The sequence below is a fragment of the Microtus pennsylvanicus genome, chromosome 11 (genome assembly GCF_037038515.1).
Source record: "Microtus pennsylvanicus isolate mMicPen1 chromosome 11, mMicPen1.hap1, whole genome shotgun sequence".
Classification (NCBI taxonomy): domain Eukaryota; kingdom Metazoa; phylum Chordata; class Mammalia; order Rodentia; family Cricetidae; genus Microtus; species Microtus pennsylvanicus.
Genome location: NC_134589.1, coordinates 23681178 through 23702865, shown reverse-complemented (window position 1 = coordinate 23702865; position 21688 = coordinate 23681178). Strand labels below are relative to the sequence as shown.

Below are 21688 nucleotides of genomic sequence, written 5' to 3'. Positions count from 1 at the left end.
CCATGTTTGAAGAATTTACGTTTTCTGTATTATATATGCTACAAAATGAAGGTGACAGATTACAAATAAAGTTTAAACCTAGACATGACAGGAGTCATGGCTGAGATATCAAACTTATATCTGAGCAGTCAACGCTTTACCCTAAGTTACTAACAACCAAAACCAAAAGCCCACATTTACAACAAAATTTGTGAGCATAGTTAACCCAGATGGTTATAAACTCATCTTTATGTCTGATAGTATTAAATAATTATCACTCGATTAAGGACACTTGGTGGGGGCTGGAGAGGTGGCTCAGTGGTTAGGAGCACTGACTGCTCTTCCAGAGGACTTGAGTTCAATTCTCAGCACCCACAATGGCAGCTCACATCTGTCTGTAACTCCAGCTCCAAAGGATCCAGCATCCTCACACAGACATACATGCAGGTGAAACACCGGAGCAGCCGCTAGCTGCACTCAGCCCCAAAGGTGCCCGAAGATCAACTCAATGCCAGGTTTCTTTTATTCTTGCAACCACAGACTGACACCCTTGATGGCCAAAGCCTCTTTTCAAAATACTATTTTCTCTCATCTAAAATGCCCACTTTTTAAAGATAAATCCTTGGCGATTAAATTAATATTCAGGACCGTAATTGTGGCAGAGTAGTGGCAGCTACCATTTCTGTGAAGCCCTCTGTCAGCTCTCCTTATCGCCGCCGGCATTCCTGAAATGTCACCGTAAGATGAAAAGTGAGGTCAGAACCAGAGTCTGTCTCCATTGCCCCCCCATCACCTGATGCTTGCCCGCCCCTGAACATTCTCTCCTGGTCCAGTCTCTGCTGAGACCTTTCCGATAACACTGAGGCTTCCATAGTGTTTGTTTCTACTGTTCTTCTTTAAGCACATCTAAACAGATTTCCTGAAATGCCTACTTAAGGTCCTGATTCAGTTTAGGGGGATATGCAGGGTAAGTCGTTACTCAGATGGCACCCCTCGGTTCCCTGACCCCTCACTTCCCTGGCCACAGTGAGTGTTTTCTTATGAAAACTTTTTTTTTTTTTCGGTTTTTCAAGGCAGGGTTTCCCTGTGAAACTCTGTCTGTCCTGGAACTCATTACATAGTTCAGGCTGGCCTCAAGCTCAGAAATTTGCCTGCCTCTGCCTCCCAAGTGCTGGGATTAAAGGTGTGCACCACCACCACCTGGCAATATGAAACCATTTTTTGTTGGCACCTGGTTCTACAAAAAAAAGTGGCATCAATATTGAGCCCAGTCGGGCAGTGAGGTTTCTTTTATTGTATAGCATCGCTGAGGCGTGGGTGCAATGGTATTTATAACTGGTCCCATTTTACAGACAAGATCAGACACAGTAACCAGGCATGGTGGTGCCCTCCTCCAACCCCTGCATCCCAACGGCAGGTGCATCTCTGTGTGTGAGGCCGCCTAGTCTATAAGGTGAACTCTGCTGTTGTTTTGGGGACCTAAATTCATGCTTTTAAATGTTCCCTCTGTGGATTACAACCATCGAAGGCCACAGTAAGCAGAGATTTTCATGTCCTGTTAATTTCAAATACCTCGGTTGACTAATCTAATTGTGGATACCTGCAGACCGAGACAGAGGGAAAAAGGAATGCCTTAAAGCTAGAGCAATCCTGACCATGAAATTCTTCTTTCCTGAGTCCCAGGACTACGGTAAAAGGATAAGAAATATCAAGTCTTCTTGTTTAAGAAAAACAGATCAAAGACAGCCACTGTAGCTGTTCTGCCTGCCCTGCCCTTTTACATAAAGTATTCCATTTTCCCCTAGATTAAGTGTCTAATGAGAGCTATACACTATGGACCACAGAAGAAGTGCTGACAATTACCACCAAAACTACAAACCTAACGTCTAGTCTAGCTTTCTTCGTGAAGTTAGTTACCCTAAAGTTGTAATATATATGTATGCATGTACATATCTCTATTTTACTATCTCTATTACTAATTTTCTTAGGTGTCACATGACACCAAGGAGTGTCTATGAAAAAATGGAAGAACTGGCGCTTCACGCCAATGCTTCTTAAAGGAAAATGTTCACGCTTAAATGACTGAGCCCATTGTATTCAAACTGAGACTTTTGTTTTATAACTATAAAACGCCTGGTTTCATTGTAACAGCATAATTTAATGTGTAATATGTGTAGTAGGCGGGCACAGTGGCACGTGCCTGTAATCCAAGCATTTGGGAGGCAGAGTCAGAAGAGCTACATTGCCAGTTCAAGATCAGTCTGGGAGATATAGTAAGATCTAGCCTCAAAAAAAAAAAAACTAAACAAAAAGCTACATTGAAACAAAACTCCTTTTAACACTACTACTTTACACTGAATATTTGTACAGGAAATAATGGGCATAGCTTATGCTATTGGACTTCACCAGAATTCTTTCCAAGGTTCTTGCATGCTCAGACTCTTCCTGTACAAACACATGAAATGTAGGCTGGATGTGGTGGATGTAATCCCAGCACTCGGGAGGCAAAGACTGGCAGGTCTCTCTAAGTCTGAGAACAGCCTAACCTACATAGAGAGCTCCAGGCCATCTAGGGCTATATAGTAAGATTAATAAAAAAGTCTGAGATATGAATTATGTTATAAATTATGATAAAAACATTATGGCTTTTAAAACAACTTAATTTTGTTATATACTACCATTAAACATATAAATCTAAAAACTAAATGAAATAGGAATTCTGCTTAGCAGACAAGTGGCTAAGTTAGTTCCAGAAGAGAAGAAAGCATTTGCTGTCTACCTCTAAGAAGTTACACATTTCCAAATATTAAAAAAGGCTTACAGACTAGGGCTAGAGATATAGCTCTGATGGTGGAGAGCTTGCCAGTCCTTCACAAAGCCATGGGCTCAATCTCCAGCATTGGGTGTAGTGGCACAGGCTGTAATCCAAGCATTTGGAGGTGGAGGAAGAAGGATCAAAATTCATGGTTGTCCTCAGCTACATAAGCAATTTGAAGTCAGCCTAAGATATGTAAGACCTTATAAAAAAAAAAAAACCCTCACAATCTTGTTGAATTACAAACCCAGAGGGTAAAGGCACTCGCCACCAAGTCTAAGGACCAGAGTTGGATCCTAGGAACACACACTGTGGAAGGAAAGAACCGACTCCTGAACGTGACCCTCTGACCTCCACACAAATGCTGTGGCGTGCATTCCCTCTCCCCATACGTAATAAATACATGAATAAACAAATAAATGTAATTTAAAATAGATTAAAACCCAGAAACCAATCCATTTTGTGAAAGATGACATCTAAGTGATCAATAAATAATACAAGAAAAAATACCCCAAACCCTTACTCATAAGGCAAATGCAAATGAAAACCACAAGGAGCTACTAACGCACACGCCAGAAAGTCTAAAATTTAAAAGGCTGACTAACTATACCAAGTGTCAGCGAGATGTGGGACGAGTGGCACTCTGAGGTACTGATAGTGTGAGGGTGACGTGCTCCAGCATCTTTGGAAACATTTAGAGGTGCATGCCAAAGCGAAACACCTCCTTATTACCCAGAAACACGAGGTCTAGGTATATATTTAAGAGGCACGAGTTTATATATCTAAAAGAAGATACATGTATACATAGACACAGATGAATGAATAAAGGAATGTCCACTATCAAACACTAGAAACAATCAAATATCTATCAACAGAAGATGAATTAATACATTGTTGTCTGTGGTGGTTTGAATGGGACAGCCCACCTAGGCTCACAGGGTGTAGAATTATTGGAGATGTGATCATGGAGTGAGTGTGGCCCTTCTGGAGTCAGTTATGGCCTTGATGGAGGAAGTGTGTCATGGGGGGAAGGAGGAGGGTTTCAAGATGCTCAAGCCAGGCCCAGTGTCACAGTTTCTTCCTGTCGCCTGTGGATCAAGATGGAGAGCTCTCAACTTCTCTCCAGCACCTTGTTTGCCTGTCTGTGGCCAAGCTTTCCACCACGCTGATAACGGATAAACCTCTGAACTGTAAGCTAGCCCCAAGTAAATGCTTTCCTTTATAAGAGTTGCCCTAAAACCGGGCGGTGGTGGTGCACACCTTTAATCTCAGCACTTGGCAGGCAGAGACAGGCAGATTTCTGTGAGTCTGAGACCAGTCTGGTCTACAAGAGCTACTTCCAGGACAGCTAGGGCTGTTACACAGAGAAACCCTTTCTCAAAAACAAGAACAAAAATTCCTTGGTCATGGTGTCTCTTCAAGGAAATATGTAAAACCCTAACTAAAACATTGTATGTTTATATATTATTCAAAAATAAAAGATGTTGAAGTACTGTAAATATAACACATATGGATCTCAAATGTATCGAGAAAAAGGAGAGGAACAAAGTTACCTTGTCCTGCATGAGTCTATTCAAATGAGATTCAAAAGTAATCAACCATGGTCTATATGGCAGAGACCTGAATAATGTCTAACTGAGCACAGAGGGAGAGATTAACTATCGATGGGCACAAGGAAACAGTTTTTGGTGAGACAAAGCCCTTACTTTGACGTAGAAGGTTGTGTGTGTGTACTTTACTGTGTGTTCATTTAAAAAAAAAAACACTGAGGGGCCAGCAAGATGACTAAAGGTGTCTTCCTGCCAAGCCTGATGCCCTGAGTTTGATCCCTGGGACCCTGCGGTGGTTTGAAAGAAAGTGGCCCCCAAAGGGAGTGGCACTATTATAAGGTGTGGTCTTGTTAGAGGAAGTATGTCAATCTGGGGGTGGGCTTTGAGGTCTCTTTTGTTCAAACTTCCCTCAGTGTGACAGTCAGCCGACTTCCTGTTGCCTCTGGATCAAGATGTAAGGACCGTCTGCTCCAGCACCACTTCTGCCTGCATGCCATCAGGGTCTCTGCCATGATGATAATGGACTGAACCTCTGGAACTGTAGGCGAGTCACCCCAGTTAAATGTTCTCTTTCTTTTCTATGCTGTCTGTGATGATAGTGTATCTCCACAGCAATGAAGCCCTAACTAAGACGGACTCCTTTGGTGGAAGGAAAGAACCAACTCCCACGAGTTGTCCTCAAACCTCCACACTTGTGCGCGCACACATAAAATAAGATGGAATTTTTTAAATGTTAAATCTATTGAAACAAAACAGGCCTAACTCTCTAAAATCTTGAACCCCAGGAGTGCAAGTGTAGGAGAAACTTCCCACTTTGAAGAGAATGTAGAATTTCAGGGCTGGAGAGATGGCTCAGATATTAAACTGTTCCTTGCTCTTGCAGAGGACCCAGATTCTGTTCCCAGCACCCAGGTGGCTGCTTATAACCATCCACAACTCTAGTGCAGGTGGATTCAGCACCCTCTTCTGGCTTCTGCAGGCACCAGGCACACATGCAGGAGATAGAGTGATCCAGCTGTAAAATTCCTATGCGGTTGCAGCCAGCCTTGCGCAACCGTCATCTGTCGGTCACAAAGAGAAATATTTGCTGAGACAACCTGTCTTCTGAGACGGTCTGTGTTGCTTGAACAAATAGTTCCAGAAAGAAGGGATTACAGATCCACAGGTAGCCCCTACAACGGCATCAACTTCCTCACTCCCACACCCTCTGCTCCCTCTATGAAAGGTCCCAAGCAGCTTTCTCCCTTAACAGACCTTTCCGTTCCTGTGGGAGAGCGGCTGCCCCTTGCTCTGTGCTAAGGAACAGTCTCATCTGTAGAGACTCTGGCCTCTTTCCTGCCTTTTCTCTCTTACTCCAGGCTCTGAAATCTAACGCAGTGCACTTCCAGATGTGGGCAAAATACTTACATACATAAAATAAAAACAAATATTAAAAAAATACAGAAGTTCTAGGACAGTCAGGGCTAACCAAACCAAACCAAAACAGCAACAAAAACCACCCAAATTCAAAGGTTTCTTAGGGTTTTAGTATAGAATCTTTATAATATACATGCCAAGCATTTACCAAATGCCCTAAATAGCTTTAAATTTCTCATAATGAGAAATTGGTTCACCTATTGTAATTCACCTATTGTAATGGTCTGGATAGAGCCTGAGAGCCTCTCCAGGGTCTGTGTGTAAAAGGCTGGTCCCCAGGGTGGTGGCACTGGTATTTAAAGCTGCAGTTTGGTGGAAGGTCCTTGAGTCACTGAGAGCACTGTGCCCCGAAAAGGAACGAAGGGAGGTCTCATGTAGCTCTTTTCTTTTCTTTTTTTAAGGTGTATGGGTGTTTTGCCTGCATGCCTGCTTGTATGTTTGCGTGTGCAGTGCCATCACCGACCAGAAGAGGGTGTTGGAGCCCCTGGAACTGGAGTTTAAGGATGGTTGTTAGCTGTCATGCTAACAACTGAACCTGGGTCTTCTACAAGAGCAGCAAGTGCTCTAAAGCCACGCCCCTTGGCAGTCTTTTATTTGTTTGGTGTGTGTGTGTGTGTGTGTGTGTGTGTGTGTGTGTGTGTGTGTGTGTGTGTGTGTGTGTGTGTGTTTGGTTGGTTTTTTGGGACAGAATTTCTCTGTGTAACAACCCTGGATGTCTGGAACACACTCTGTTGACCAAGTTGGCCTTGAACTCACACAGATCCGTCTATCTTTGCCTCCCGAGTGCTGCCGCCACCACCCAGTTCCCTTGGCAGTTCTTAAGTGAGCTTGGTTTTCCCTCACAACCTTGTCTACAACGAATTAAGAGAGGGTTATAAGAGAAGCAAGACTTACCTTCTTCCATCTCTGCTTCCTGATTTGAGAAATGCCCTCTTGTTCCTCCACACAGCCCACCACGATGTAACCCACCCACCTTCTTCAGCATGGCTAAGTCAATGGTATTGCCTGATCTTGGACGCCAAACAGACAAAACTATGAATTGAATAAGGCTCCCCTTACATACGCTCCCGGCCTCACATATCCATTATAACCGACAGCCACATTTCCCACGGTTCCATCAGCAAAGCCCCGCTTGTTTCCTTTCTTCAGTGCGCTATCTCACATCCACGGCTGAACACATGAGCTTTCTTGGAGCTTCATCTTGAGCCCCACTCTCTCAGACCTCAGGCGATTCTGTTCATTCTCCTGGCTTCAAATGCTATTGATGTGCTGAAGATGGCCAAACTCCTGGCTCAGCCAGGCTTCTTCCTCACTTGCCCTGCCCTCTGCCATTGTTTTCCATATGGTTCATTCATTTTATTTTTTACATAGTACTTAGCATAACTCTAATTTATTCCATTGGTACTACCTCTTCTTTTCTATTTAATTTTCGAGACAGATTTCACTGCGTAGCACTGGCTGTCCTAGAACTTGCTCTGTAGACTAAGCTAGCCTCAAACTCACAGAGATCCTCCTGCCTCTGCCTCTTGAGTGCCTAGGTTAAAGATGTGTACCACCACTGTGCAGCTGTTAGTCCCTCTTCTTAAAATTTTTCACTGTATAGCCAGTCCTCAGCATATATGACCCGTAAGAGGCATTCAATACAGAAGTTTTTAAAATCTAGCCGAATAGCTAGCAGTGGTGGCTTACATCTTTAATCCCTGCACTTGGGAGGCAAATACAGGCAGGTCCCTGGTCTACAGTGAGTTCCAGGACAGCCAGGTCAACACAGAGAAATCCTGTCTCAAAAAACAAAAATAAGATAAAATCGGCATTTAAGCAAATGATATCCTAAGTCTATGTATGTGCCAAACCCACTGCTGCCACAGGCACTAGGGAAGCAGTCATAGGTTTGGCTGATACCAGCCCAGCCTAGAGCAATGCTGTCGCGCTTTAGTACACAGGGATTTCCCAGGGATCTGGGTGAAGGTACCAATTCAGTATTTAGCCTGTGTTTCTGCACTTGCAACAATTGCCAATGATACAATTGATGAGGATGTTCTTGGTCTATGTGGTGGTTTGAATGAGAAAGGCCTCTATAGGTTCATACGCTTGAATATTTGGCATCAGTTGGTAGAACTGTTTAGGAAGGATGAGGGGGTGTGGCCTTGTTGAAAAGGCACATCACTGAGGTGGGTTTGGAGATTTCAGAAGACTCCCATCATTGTCAGCACCTTTTCTTTTTGCCTTGTGGTTGTGGACCAAGATGTCACAGCTGTCCCTTTGCTCAGCCATCGTGGACTCTAACCCTCTAAAACTATAAAATGTTTTATTTTATAAGCTGCCTTGGTCAGAACAGAATGGTAACTAAAGGCAGCCTACAACCAAGATTATCAGAAAAGATCCTGAAATCCTTGTAAGGGATGTGTGAACTAACACAAACTGCTTAGCTTGACTCTGAGTCTGTGTCTTTTGGAGATTTTTGTTTGTTTTTTTGAGACAGGCTTTCTCTGTATAGCCCTGGCTATCCTGGAACTCATTCTGTAGGCCAAACTGGTCTCAAACTCAGAGATCTGCCTACTTCTGCCTCCCGCATGCTGAGATTGAAGGCATGTGTGACCACAGCTCGGCTTCTGTGTCTATTATTAAGTAAGTTAATTTCATACACATTATCTTATTTACACTGTGGCTGGATGGTCTCTCATGATGTAATAAACTTCTATTCATCTGAAAGATTTTTTTTTGGATCAATCATTCCTACCAAGATCTAGTGTCCTCCTTCAGAAGAAATTTCTTTTTTATTGTTGTGGTTAAATATTGCCTTCTGACTGATAGTTTTCTTTTAAAAATAAGTCCCAACTATAATGTAAAATAAATCAATAGCAAAATACATAATCTGTATTTCAAAATGTAAAGGCCCCAGCATTGATTCTAGAAACCAGCGTGATGAGGCAGCCGATGTGTCTGTAGGGTTGCTGTGGAAAGGGGGCACTTGCGTCCAAAAGGATGCCGCTGCACTGGCAGCGATAAAAGGATTTGGGGTGAGCTGAATAAATAAAGCATCCTCTCCCAATGAGCATGGTGGTTACAATCCTGGACAAACCAGAGTGGACTCCCACTGTGCAGAAACACTTTACATTTAAACATAAGGAGGAGTGAGCATCTACAAGCAATTAGACTTGGAACTAAGGAAGAGAATCCTGGAATGAACAGCAGCTTCTTCACAGAGAGCATCCAGGAGGAACCGGAATGGATGGACAAGAAGCCCCACTGGCATGACTGGGGTGCTGTTACCAGTGTTGGAAAGCCAGGGAAAGCTGGTGTGGGGGAGAGAGTCGGGGGATGACTTCAATTTTGAACTTGCTGAGTGGAAGAAATGCATTAGAAAAATAGGCAGTTGGGGAAGAAAATGTGTGTTCTGGGAACACTGGCGGTCTAGAATGGCAATATTAGAAGACAGAAAACATCGCTGGGGAAACACACTGAAGCTACACTGGGAAGTGTTCTGCGTAGGAGAATAGCCTTCTATTGTGGTGGGTAGATCATGTGGCGGCAATCCTCAAATAGACTAACAATGGAAATCTAGATACAAGGTAGGGATGGGGAGGGTGTGACATTCTGAATGACTTCTTTTCAAAATGGAGGGACCACCCAGGGCATTGACCGTTGCTAGAGAGAAAGTAGGCCTAACAGTGCTCTCCTGCTTCTTCCCTCTTGTCTGGAACACACACTCATATTTGGGCCTCATCGGCTTCTGTACTAAAAAGTGTTTCAGTATCAGGCGGTGGTGGCACGCGCCTTTAATCCCAGCACTCCGGAGGCAGAGGCAGGTGGATCTCTGTGAGTTCGAGGCCAGCCTGGTCTACAGAGTGAGTTCCAGGAGAGTCACAGAGACACAGAGAAAACCCCGTCTCGAAAAACCAAACCAAACAAACAAACAAAATTTCGTTCCATTGCTAAATACAAGTTATGTCTCATTTTTGCATCTAATGATAATTCCTGTTGCACTGTGGCACTGAGAGGGGCTAGAAAAGCGGTACACAATCCATAGGTCCTCAAGCATATGCCTGCAATCCCAGCACTTGGGAGCCGGGGCAGAAGGACCAAGTTCAAGCCAGCCTGGACTACACAATGAGACCCTTGTCAAAAAATGAAACCTACAGGCTGGAGAGATGGCTTGCAGTTAAGAGCATTAGCTGCTCTTCCAGGGGTCCTGACTTTGGTTCCCAGCACCCACATCTATAACTCCAAATTCAGGGGATCTGAGGCGTCTGGCCTCTGAGGGCACCTGCACTCACATTATCACGCACACACACATGCACGAGCACACACACAAACATACTCACACACACAATGTAAAATAATAAAAAGAAGTCTAAGAAGTAAAAATAAAATCGAAGGCCAGGTATGGCAGCACACCCTGTAATCCCAAAGGTTTGGGGGCAGAAGCAGAGGATCAGGGGTTTAAGGCCAGCTAGCCACATAGCAAGTTTGAAGCCAGCCTGGATGTTCTGAGACCTTGTCTCAAAGCAGAACTACACACACACACACACACACACACACACAGAGAGAGAGAGAGAGAGAGACACCCATAGGAATTCTTTCTATCACTTGATATCAGCTATTGTTTGTCCTGTAATAGTCCTTACATGCCCACCCCATGTTAAATTTCTAGCTGTTTAATTTTGCAGCAGCCAGGACCATACTAGGTCACTGGTGTTGTAACAGCTATGTATAAAGTCCTTTGAGAAATACAAATTCCTCTCAATGAGCTGTGCATGCCGTACTGTTGGCTTGGCATGATCAGAAGCTGTGTACTTCATTGTATATTCTGGTCTCCTCGCCCTACTAATTCAAATTTGAGAAGTAAGATTTATCCCACTTAAATCTTTACATCTATAAATCATAACACTTGCAAATTATCATGTCTTTTATGTTTTATATGCATTATAATTTACAGAGTCAAAGCAACTGGTTACATTTTAAAATACAAGGGTTGATTTTTTTTTAAAGAAAGATTTCTTTTTATTTCTCTGTGTAAATGCACTTGAGGTGCCAGTGGAGGCCAAAGTGGATGTGGGATCCCCTGGAGCTACAGGTGGTTGTGAGTCACCCAACACGGGTCCTGGGAATCTGACTCCAGTTGCCTCAAAAGCAAAAAGCATTCTTAACCAGGGAGCCGCCTCTCCAGCATCAAGGGTTGATCTTTGTATTTCATTCTCGCTTCTCAGTTTCCTAACTTCATTTCCAGAATTATGAAAATGCTAAAATGTTATCCTAATCCTCTCATCTACTCACAGATACATTCTCGGTTATTCCGAGAAATTTCATTTTAATGATAGCAAACAGCCTGAAGATGGAGCTAATTGGCAGATTGCTTGCCTGGTATACAGGAAGCCCTGGATTCCATCCCAGAACCCAAAAAACCTGGCATGGAAATGCAGACTTGTAATCCTGGGGAGGTAGAGGTAGTAGGATCAGATGTTCAAGACCATCTTTAGATGCACAGACAGTTCAAGGTCAGTGTAGTATATGTGAGACCTTATCTCGAAGGAAGGAAGGAAGGAAGGAAGGAAGGAAGGAAGGAAGGAAGGAAGGAAGGAAGGAAGGAAAGAAAGAAAGAAAGAAAGAAAGAAAGAAAGAAAGAAAGAAAGAAAGAAAGAAAGAAAGAAAGAAAGAAAGAAAAGGGCTGGAGAGATGACTAAGAGGTCAAGAGCTTCAGTTGTTCTTCCAGAGCCCCTGGGTTCAATACCTATCACCAACATGGTGGGTCACACCCACCTATAACTTCAGTTCCAGGGTATCCAATGCTCTCTTCTGGCCTCTTCACACATGTGGTGCAGACATACATGCAGGCAAAACATCCATACACATAAAACAAATGGTAGCATGCAGATGTTTGTTTGTTAGGACAGTCCTAAACACCTCTGTCCTGATGCTAAGATTCACAAAGCAAGAGCCACGCCACACCATGGCCTTTTAAACTGTGGGTCACATAACTCAGTATGGGTGTTCCTAAAACCTTGGCAACAGCAAAACAGCTTTAAATGTGTAATAACCACAAACTAAGTCAGTTGGGTTTTTTGAGATGGGGTTTCTTTATATAGGTCTGGCTGTTCTGGAACTAGCTCTGTAGACCAGGATGTCCTTGAACTCACAGAGATCTACCTGCCTTCTGGAGTGCTGGGATTAAGGGTGTATGCCAACAACACCTGACTTTTTTTTTTTTAACTATAGACAATTTTCTCCTTTTATAGGGATATAATGGTTTAATCATGGAAAATAAAAACTTTTGATATGTGCCTACCATCATCCCTCAGCATGTAAGATAAGTTAGTATGTCTTTGGATTGGACTGGATTAGAATTACGTTTCTTTAATTGCTATTTGAGGGTTAGATGGATCAGCAATTAAGAGCACTTGCTGTTCTCACAAAGATCACAGTTCATTGATTGCCAGAACCACATCAGGGGATTTATAAACTCTTGCAGCTCCAGCTTCAGTGGCTTTCATGCCCTCTGCTGGCCACCATACATACTGCACACACATAGACACACACACACACACACACACACACACACATAATAAAAGTCATTTGTAAATTTGCTGTATGAGTTGCAGAATTAAACCATTAAGTAAATTTTGACTTGTAATTAAACTTTAATTTCTGAAATGGCCATGAACACACATTGGCCATTTTGTTCTACGTGTTTATGAAGTAGAGTTCTCAGTATTGATGGCTATAAAATAAAAATATCAATCAAGCCTGAAAAATGTTATTGTCTTGCTAAATTAATACTCAACTAAGATTTAATTCTTTTAAAAAAACAATCATATCCATTTCACTAATATGAAAATGTTAACATTGTCTTCATAAATGATAAAATTATACAAATACTAAACGATTCTTTCAAAATAAATTGATTTCTGGTTTATGATTATCCTGTGTCCAATATGTATACTTTTTTGTTTTGTTTTTTTGTTTTTGAGACAGGGTTTCCCTGTGTAGCTCTAGTTGTCCTGGAACTCACTCTGTAGACCAGGCTGGCCTCGAACTCAGATATCTGCCTGTCTCTGCCTTCCAAGTACTGGGACTAAAGGCGTATGCCACCATGTCTGGTCTTGCACACTTATTTTATAGAATTATATATGCACACAGGTGAAAGGGGGTTTTGAGTGAGGCGAGCTTGAGAAATGCCGTTTTACTCTGACTATGAACAGTTTCTCCCTCCTGGCTCCCTTAACTCTACTGCACATAACTGGTTTAGACAAAACGCTTCTTGCAAACTATTGGTCCATGCACAGCTCAAAGTCTGATTGCTAGAGCATAACACCCACAGTACCAAGATGGAGTTAGGAAGTTGTGTGTAACAAAGGAAGTTATGTAGCTCTGGGGACCTTGGGCTTAATATCAGACAGCCGAAATTGCTACAGAGCTCACTACCACATGGTGGAAGGAGAACACCAACTCCCACAAGCTGTCCTCTGACCTCCACATGTGTGATGGGCAAGGATGTGCCCCCCACAAATAAATAATACAAGTTTAAATAGACATCATAAAAACTATTTTCAGTACTGTTTTCTTCACTGAATGCAACAAACTCTGGTGGCCTTCTACAAACCAAGCTGTGGGCATACAAAAGTAAAACATAAAGGATGGGAAGACGGCAAGAGGACCCGAGTTTGGAGCCCCAGCACCCACATAAAAAGCCAGGTTGGGCAGTGCATGCCAGTAATCCCAGCAGGGTGGAAGCAGAGAGGACGACTCCCAAGGCTTTCCAGCCAACTACTTGAGCTGAATTAGTGAGCTTCAGGTCCAGTGAGAAACCCTGTTTCAAAAATAAGGTGGAGATCTGGGCAGTGGTGGTGCACGCCTTTATTCCCAGCACTCAGGAAGCAGAGGCAGGTGGATCTCTATGAGTTCAAGGCCAGCCTGGTCTACAGAGTGAGTTCCAAAACAGCCAGAGCCTCACAGAGAAATCCTGTCTCTAAAGACAAAACAAAAACAAAAGCCAAAAAAGGTGGAAAGTCACAGAGGAAGACACTGGCCACCAATCTCTGTCCTCAACATACATATACATGCAGATTCACACATATGCATACAACAGACACATGTGCACAAAAATAAATAAGTAAAAATAGTCTCTCACAAGTATGGTAGCCACCTGCAATCCCAGAACTCAAGAGGCTGAAGCAGGAGGATCATGTATTTGAGACTAGTTTATGTTACACAGTGAGATCCTCCTTCAACAACAACAACAAAACCCTTAAAGCCCACAGGAAGGATAAAGCAATCCATGATTGATATCCACTGGAGCAGAAGTATCTACAGAAAGGAGAGGGCTTTGGCACAAGTGGAAGGAAGTGAGGTAATGGGTAGGGGTGAGAACCAGATGGCGGTAGGGAGTCATCGGAAGGGCTTATCAGCAGTTTTCATGGTGGTGGTACTTAGACCTGAGTCCCCTGGGGAGGGGAGGGTGAGGCATTAGGAGAGACGCGGAAGTGTGAGATGCAATATTAGATTATAGAAAGTGCAAACTGAATTGTTTTAAATTACGCTCTACCAGAAGCCCAAGACATTTCGACGGCTGTGGTTGCTTAAAACTTTGCTATTTTAACCTCTGTACACTCCTAACACAGAGCGAGGAAACACCACCTAGACGCTAAGTCTCTGTTAGCTCTCACCATCCGAAACATGGAAGGGGACTCTAAGAATGGCTACCCACAAAAATCCACGGACTGAACTAGGCAACAGAAGCCAGCAGCAAGAAGATTGCATAATGAGGGACGACTAGTGCAGAGGCATTTTAAAATCCCCCAGAAGAGCGAAATATAGACCCAGTGCCTGGTAGTCAATGGAAAGCCGGAGGCACCGGGATAGTTCTCTGTGCGCATCTTGTTTATAAAACAGGAAGCTGTCTAAAGAACATACACACTTGGGACTGGAGAGGTGTCTCAGCAGCTAAGAGCACAAGCTGCTCTCTCAGAGGACCCTGGTCCTGTTCCAAGCACCCCTTTGCTGGTGCACAACCACCTGTAACTCCAATTCCAGGGCACCCAATACCCTCTTCTGACCTCCATGAGAACATGAAGACCAGGCATGCATGTGGTGCACATACATACATGGAGACAAAACATATATACACACATAGAATAAATAAATCTAAAAAAAACACACGCTTAAAAGATCTTTCCATATGGTTAAAGTGAAGGCTTTAGATTAAGTGAGAAACCCATCATGCCGTCTAAGAGTCACCCTCGTGAATGACCTATTCTCGTAACCAGGCCAGACGAAAAGATGCTGTTGTAGCGTTAGTCACTAATAGCCATGCAACATTAGTGACACCAGCCTTGGGGTGGGAAGTATCCGTCACTGACCGTGAGGAAATAAATGCTATAGCTTTTGATTTGTTAGCCTGCCTCTTCATAATTACACGGCAGATTCCTTTTTTTTGTGAAAAGATAGTCATAGTTCAAGGTTTCTATTTCAAAGGCCTATTTCATCTGAGGTCTTCACACAGAGAAAATTTCCCAAAAATGTGCGTTGGTGAATGCAAAGATAAATGAATGAAAACATGACTTTATCTATTGGAGGAATGGCAGGGGAGCCTTGTGTTGCACAATAACTGTAGCGTGTTACTTTGACCGCCAAATTAGGCAGAGACAAAGGTATTTCATGGGGCTTTTTACTTCTTACACTAGTAAGAGGGGGGGGGTGATGTGGGTCAAATCTCTGTAACACCAAATATCAAAATAGCACAAAGTGTTAAATACCAAAACCATGAGCGAATGAGGTGCTGCACGTCCCGCAGCCTCATCACTCAGGAGGCAAAGCAGGAGGATTGCCACGAGCTAGTGAATGCAAGGCTGACCCTGCACCTCTCAACAAGCAAGCAAAGTTGCCAGATTAGTCTAATTAGTGGACTACATCAGCTATTATATCCTCAAGGAGCGACCATTAAAATGGCCAAGTTTCCCTTATTAACCTTTTAATTTTATTTTTATTTAAATACTTAAGTTGTGTATTAAATATACTATATGACATCTATCTCAATGTATTTTTTAATTTTAATCTAGTCATCCAGACTTACAACTTCTTTAGATCACTAACTTATATTCTATACATTCTTTTCCCACGTCTACAAATGTTGAATTATACAAGTTTTCATTACTTTCTCCTTCAGAAAGTCTTCACTGGTCTTATTGCAAAGCCTGTAGGACACCCATATTCTAAAATACGTTTTTTTTAGCTTAGTGCCTGTATCTCACCTTGAATAATTAATGAGAAAATAACATTTGCACAGAAACACTACAGTTGTGGGTTTGTGTTATTCTTAATGAACGACACAGTTAGGACCAGGAAAATGGTGTTGGAGAACTGACTAGCAACTCCAGGAAAGAGATTATTTGTAATAACTTAGGCATAAGAGTCTGCTTTAAAAATAAAATTCCCCATAGTATACACAATACCAACTTCTTTTTCTCTCTTCTTGGATGAGGAAACTTTTACATGTAAAAATTAAACTTCATAGGTCATTATTTAAATGTCAAAAAACTTTAAAGTTATTTTTCAAACCTTGACAATTAAAAACATTAGAAGCATAAAGATTTCTGAAGAAGAGAAAAGGTTTGAAGCATCATCCAACAGTGGGCATTTCAGTTTCTGTTCACTGAATTACCACTCGCCGTTATATTGAGAGAAGTATGCTTACATGAGTAGTAGAAGGAGGAGGCAGAGGAGAAGGCATAGCCAGGTACCCATGCACAAACTGGGAACTGAGGGCTGTGTTGCGCTCAATCACATTGTGAAACAAAAGCTTTACCGTATGTAACTGTGTCCCAAACCATTCTGTCAAATTCCATAGCTTCACAAACCCTAGAACTAAGTGAAGATGCCAAAGATCGAGGCTCCTATTTTAAAACTTCTTCAGCCATTATGAAGGAACTATCTGATATTCATAATATTTATCAGATGAACATTTTAATAAGTGTCAACATCTCTATTTTTTTTAATGAACGTACTGTTCAACTTCTGATTTTCTAAACACCACCTCTCCCCACCCCCAAAATTGAGCCACAGCTTCCATCTTCAGGGTTTTAGAAACACTTGCTGAAAATGTGAAATTGCACTTATCTTAAGGAAGTTCATACTGCGGAGCTTCCGAGAAACAAAGCTATAACTTCCGAAGTGATCTCACATGAAATCCTTAATATGTGTCTTAGTTTTGTTTGGGGCTTTTCAAAAAGTTCATAGTGAAGACTGAGTTCCAAGCTAACTAACTACAAATATCAATCACTTTAAAATGAGCGCTTTGCCCCTAAGGCAGAATTCACAGAAAAATCACATTATAGAAAAGTAGCCACAAGTAACTCAGATTAACATAAGTCCTATGGACACTGAAGTCGTGGACTCAAGAAAAGATGATTACATCTCGGGCTTGGTGCCAAATTCAGAGACGCTCCAAGAACGCTCTTCCTTTGAAGATTTAAGGAGACCCATTTACACCCATCGTCTTACAACCCCTAAGAAAGAAAACTGAAGAGAATTTAGCACTTTCCCAAGTTGGGGGGGGGTGTCTGAGAACCGACACGCATTTAAATTAACAAAAAGAAATAAATAGAAGCAAAACCGAGATTCAGAACGAAGCCCTGCCTCTGCGCGCACCGCTCCGGCTGCTCAAAGACCCCAGCGCCCCGGCGCGGAGCTCACCTTCCATGTCGCCGCGGGCCGCTCGGGCTGCAGCTGTCGCTCAGGCTCCGCGGCCGCTCCACGTGCTCCTTGCCGTGGGGACCCACGCGGATGGCGGGAGATTCCCGGAGCGGGGAGGCCCGGGGATGGCTCGGTCGCGTCGGCGCAGATGCAGTTCGGGAACCGGCCAGCAGCCGGTGCGCGGGGTCACAGCGGCGCTGGCTGGCGGCCGCTTAAAAGCACGCTCGGAGCGCCGCGGGTTCCGCACCCTCAACCCACTTTTGAATGTCAAGCCTGAGGAACCCTGATCGTGGAAACAGTGCCTCAGTGATGGTCTCGGGACGTCTACTTCAGACACACCCGGGATGAGGGCGCTGTCGCAGGAAGAGAGCGGTGTGCGCAAGCACAACTTCCAGATTCACCTGACACGGACCGATCTGGAACTTTTTATCTAGGCTTGGGGATGAGAGTCATTGAAAGCTATCAATGAGAACTCACTTCATTAAGTTTATTTATGGAGGTTTCCCCACCCTTGGCTTTTCCATTCCAGTTGGAGTAGCCCACCGCTGCAATCCCAGCCATGAGAGGCTGAGGCAGGAGGATTGTCATGAAGTCCAGGCCAGCCTGGACTACAGTATGAGCCATTTTCTCAGAAAACAAACTTTAAAAGTGCTTGGCCTAGATTTATAAAGATAATTCAAAAGTACCTTGGCATTTACAGCACTCCAACTTTTTAACTTGAGGGACCAATTCTCTTATTTTCTGTCCTTTCTGAGAACTGGTTGACTTACCACTGCTTAAAAAGACAACTCTCCATATGTGTATTCATTTCCTAGGAATCTTCTTTCTTCTAAATAGGGCACTTTACAAAAATACACAGATGATGTGTCAGAAGAGTAAAGAGGAGAGCTCTGTGGGGTAGATGAAGGAAAACAAGGGAAGGTGTCGGTTCACAGACAGACATACCAACCAACATCCTTTCCCATCATCTGCACTAACAGAGGAAAACATCTGCCTGGAGGGAGGGGGAGGGAAATGACAACAGACAGTTTTCCCAGCAGTGTTTCAACACATCACACTGAAGTCTGAAGAGACAGTCCTCAGACGGGCACTTCTGAGGATGCTCAAAGGTGTTGAAGGACCGATCCCACTTCCCACTGTCGTTCTTGCTAGAAAATGATACTGTTAGTCATACGAATATATGTGAAGCCAGGCACGGTGGCGAACACCTTCGATCCCAGCATTCAGCATGCTGAGTTTGAGACCAGCTTGGTCTACAGATCAAGTTCTAGAACACCCAGGACTGCATAATAGAGAGGCACTGTCTGAAAAAGACCAACACACACACACACACACACACACACACACAAAGCACACACTCACGTGAGATTTAAGGCTGAGGACTTGTACATCAGTCACCCATATTTGAAAAAATTCATACTTATGAGTTAAGCACACATATTTTATGAACCTAAGTTCATGTTAACTGGTGCCTTGGTATAGGCAGTATATATATATACATATATATATGCATGTGTACATAAACATAGTATGTGTATATAATGCATACATACTATATTTATGCACATATGCATATATAACATATGAGTGGCTCAAACTGGCTTTAAGATCACAGAGCCACAGCAGCATCACCACAGACACATGAGTTAGAGTTCTGCAGGAAAACACGGAGTTCAGAGAAATACTCTAAACACTAACGTTTAATTTTAGTACTGAAAGGGGAAATTTGTTGTTTGTTAGTTTCTAAAAGCAAAAATAGCACATCAAAAGTAGCAGAAGAGGAACTGTAAGCTTTCGCAGGGATGATAAGGACGAATAGTTAATCGGTGGTTCTTAAGTTAGAAACTTTGGTGTTACAATAGTCTCTATATGTAACAATAGACCATTACCGTGGGGCACACACTTATTTCCGACTACAGATACTTGAAGGGATAAGTAAAAAGCAGATGTGCACAATCATTTATGTAGCTACTCCACCCTCAGGTAGGTGGAGCATGAATCTCCCCTCTTAAGTGTAAGGAACACATAGTGACATCCTTCCAAATAGTAAAGTATGAAGAGGGAGGGGTAACCTTATAATGGAGAAACCTGACAAACGCTCCTTCAGCCAGCTGAAAACATTTCACATCAAAGTGCTAAAACATGGTATGGTGTATTGGGAATATCATTTTACAGCTGCTGTCCTCACAGAAATCCATACTACTATACAATAAGGAGAAGAAACATCAAGCAAAGTCCAACAGAGAGGCTGTCTACAAAATACTTGACCATTTAAGCCTAAGTCAGGATCAACAAAGCAGTCCTAACTGTCAAAAACAACAATAACCAAAAGAGAGAAAGAAGAGAAGAAAAAAAAGTCTGAGAAACTGTCAATAACCCAGAGGAGCCTGAGGGGACCAGACAAATGTAATATGGAAGCCTGAATGTGCTCTGGTCAGATAAACTAAGGTGAAAGGAAATATGAATAAAGTATGAACTTTAATAACACTGTATCACAACAGGCATAGAGGCACACATCTTTAATCTTGGGAGCATTGGGAGGTAGAGGCAGGTGGATCTCTGTGAGTTAAAGGCCAGCCTGGTCTACAAAGCAAGTTTCTGGACAGCCAGGTTGTTGTTACACAGAGAAACCCTGTCTCAAAAAGAAATTAAATAAAAAGGAGGACTGCTTGAGGGTGCATCTGTCCCAAATATGAATATGAGGAATATGCAATTTTATGTTAGAATAGTAACTTGGGAGATTTGTGATTTGTATAAAAATATGTCTCATTTCCTGAATTTCTGACATAAATCAGTCAAAAGTAGATGTCAAGAATAAAGAAAATCAACATAGATTTCACAAGTGCACCCACCTCGTGTAGCTTTCCCATACAATAATATAACAATTAAGTTTTTTTCCTAGTTTTGCTGAGCATGATGCTATACACCTTTAACTCCAGCACTCAGAAGGCAGAGGCAGCAGGCGGACCTCTGTGAGGCCAGTCAAGGATACACAGAGACCCTGTCTCAAAAAATAAATAAAACTTACAAAGTACAAAGCTCACTTTAAAAGAGTCCACACAATACAAACCACTACTCCATTTTTAAAGGTTTTATTTTTTAATTGTGTATATATGAGAGGGATGGGAGTATGTATAGGTGAACGCAAGTGTCCATGGAGTTCAGAAGGCGTCATTGGTTGGATCACCTGGAGCTGGAGTTAGCGGCTGTTGCAAGCTGCCCAACAGGGTACTGGAACTAGGGCCCTCTAGAAAAGCAGATAAACTCTGAACCACTGAGCTCTCTCCTGCCCCACTATTCTCTTTTTAAGACTCTTCTCATAGGAGTCGAACTTTAACACATAAAGTCTGTAAGAATCAATTGCAACAGGTGGGAAGTTAATAACACATTGTACATTTGGAAAACGCTTTGATTAAATATGAAATGAGGGGTGTCTCAGCAGTTGAGGGCATCGGCTGCTGTTCTAGAGGACGCATGTTTGATTCCCAGCATCCAAATGCCAGCTCGCAACCATCTTTAACTCCAGTTCCAGATCCAATGCCATTTGCTGGCCTCGGTGGGCAGTGCAAGCCTGTAGGGCACAGGCAGACAGACGTGCAAGCAAGACACCCATACAGAGTTTTAACAGTTGAGAGTAAACCATGAGTCTAGACGTAGTAACTGACAATGGCTGGATCTGACTCATTGGCTCACATTTCACGCTTGTGCTATATAGATCAAATTAACAAGTGACTAAAAACGAAATGACTGACAAAGGCTGCTCCTGGACCACCTGAGACAGTCCAAATACTGACTTGGCTCAAAGAAAATAAAACTGAAAACCCTTGATCTCACCCCCAAGAATCATGCTGCACCCTATCTGAACCTTGGGCTCTCTACCTACCAACCTACTCAAAACCACTACTGAGGATGGTGCCCTACTGCTAAGAAATAAACAACACACGGGGCCTTTCGGGTCACCTAAATAGTAGTCAAGATGGGACCACGCACTGTGCGGTTGACAATCAGCTCAGTAAAGGTCCTGGGTTTGGTCCCGGCGTGGGGTTGGGGAGCGGACCTTTGAAAGACTGTTTCGGACTTCCCTGATATGGACTTATCTTACACCAGCTGAGGAAAAGATCATACGCTCTTGCCCTTCGATTGGGCCCATTTTCTAAAGCAAAGTTACTTCCGAGTCAATTTGCATAAGGGGGTGTCCCTCTACATCATCTCACACCCTCAGCTGAAAACTAAAGGTTCA

General features: G+C 43.0%; 1 protein-coding gene across 2 annotated transcripts in view; it reads right to left on the bottom strand.

Annotated features, from left to right (window-relative positions):
- Nucleotides 1-17781, bottom strand: part of Ikzf3 (IKAROS family zinc finger 3) — a 91975-nt gene extending 74194 nt beyond the window's left edge. Inside the window, exon 1 of one of the 2 annotated variants that reach the window (XM_075990832.1) lies at nucleotides 17449-17781. In XM_075990832.1, coding sequence (XP_075846947.1) covers nucleotides 17449-17455 — 7 coding nt within the window. In that variant the 5' untranslated portion in view covers nucleotides 17456-17781. The remainder of the gene's footprint in view (nucleotides 1-17448) is intronic. The other variant, XM_075990831.1, reaches the window with a different exon arrangement.
- Between the last annotated feature and the right edge of the window lie 3907 nt (nucleotides 17782-21688).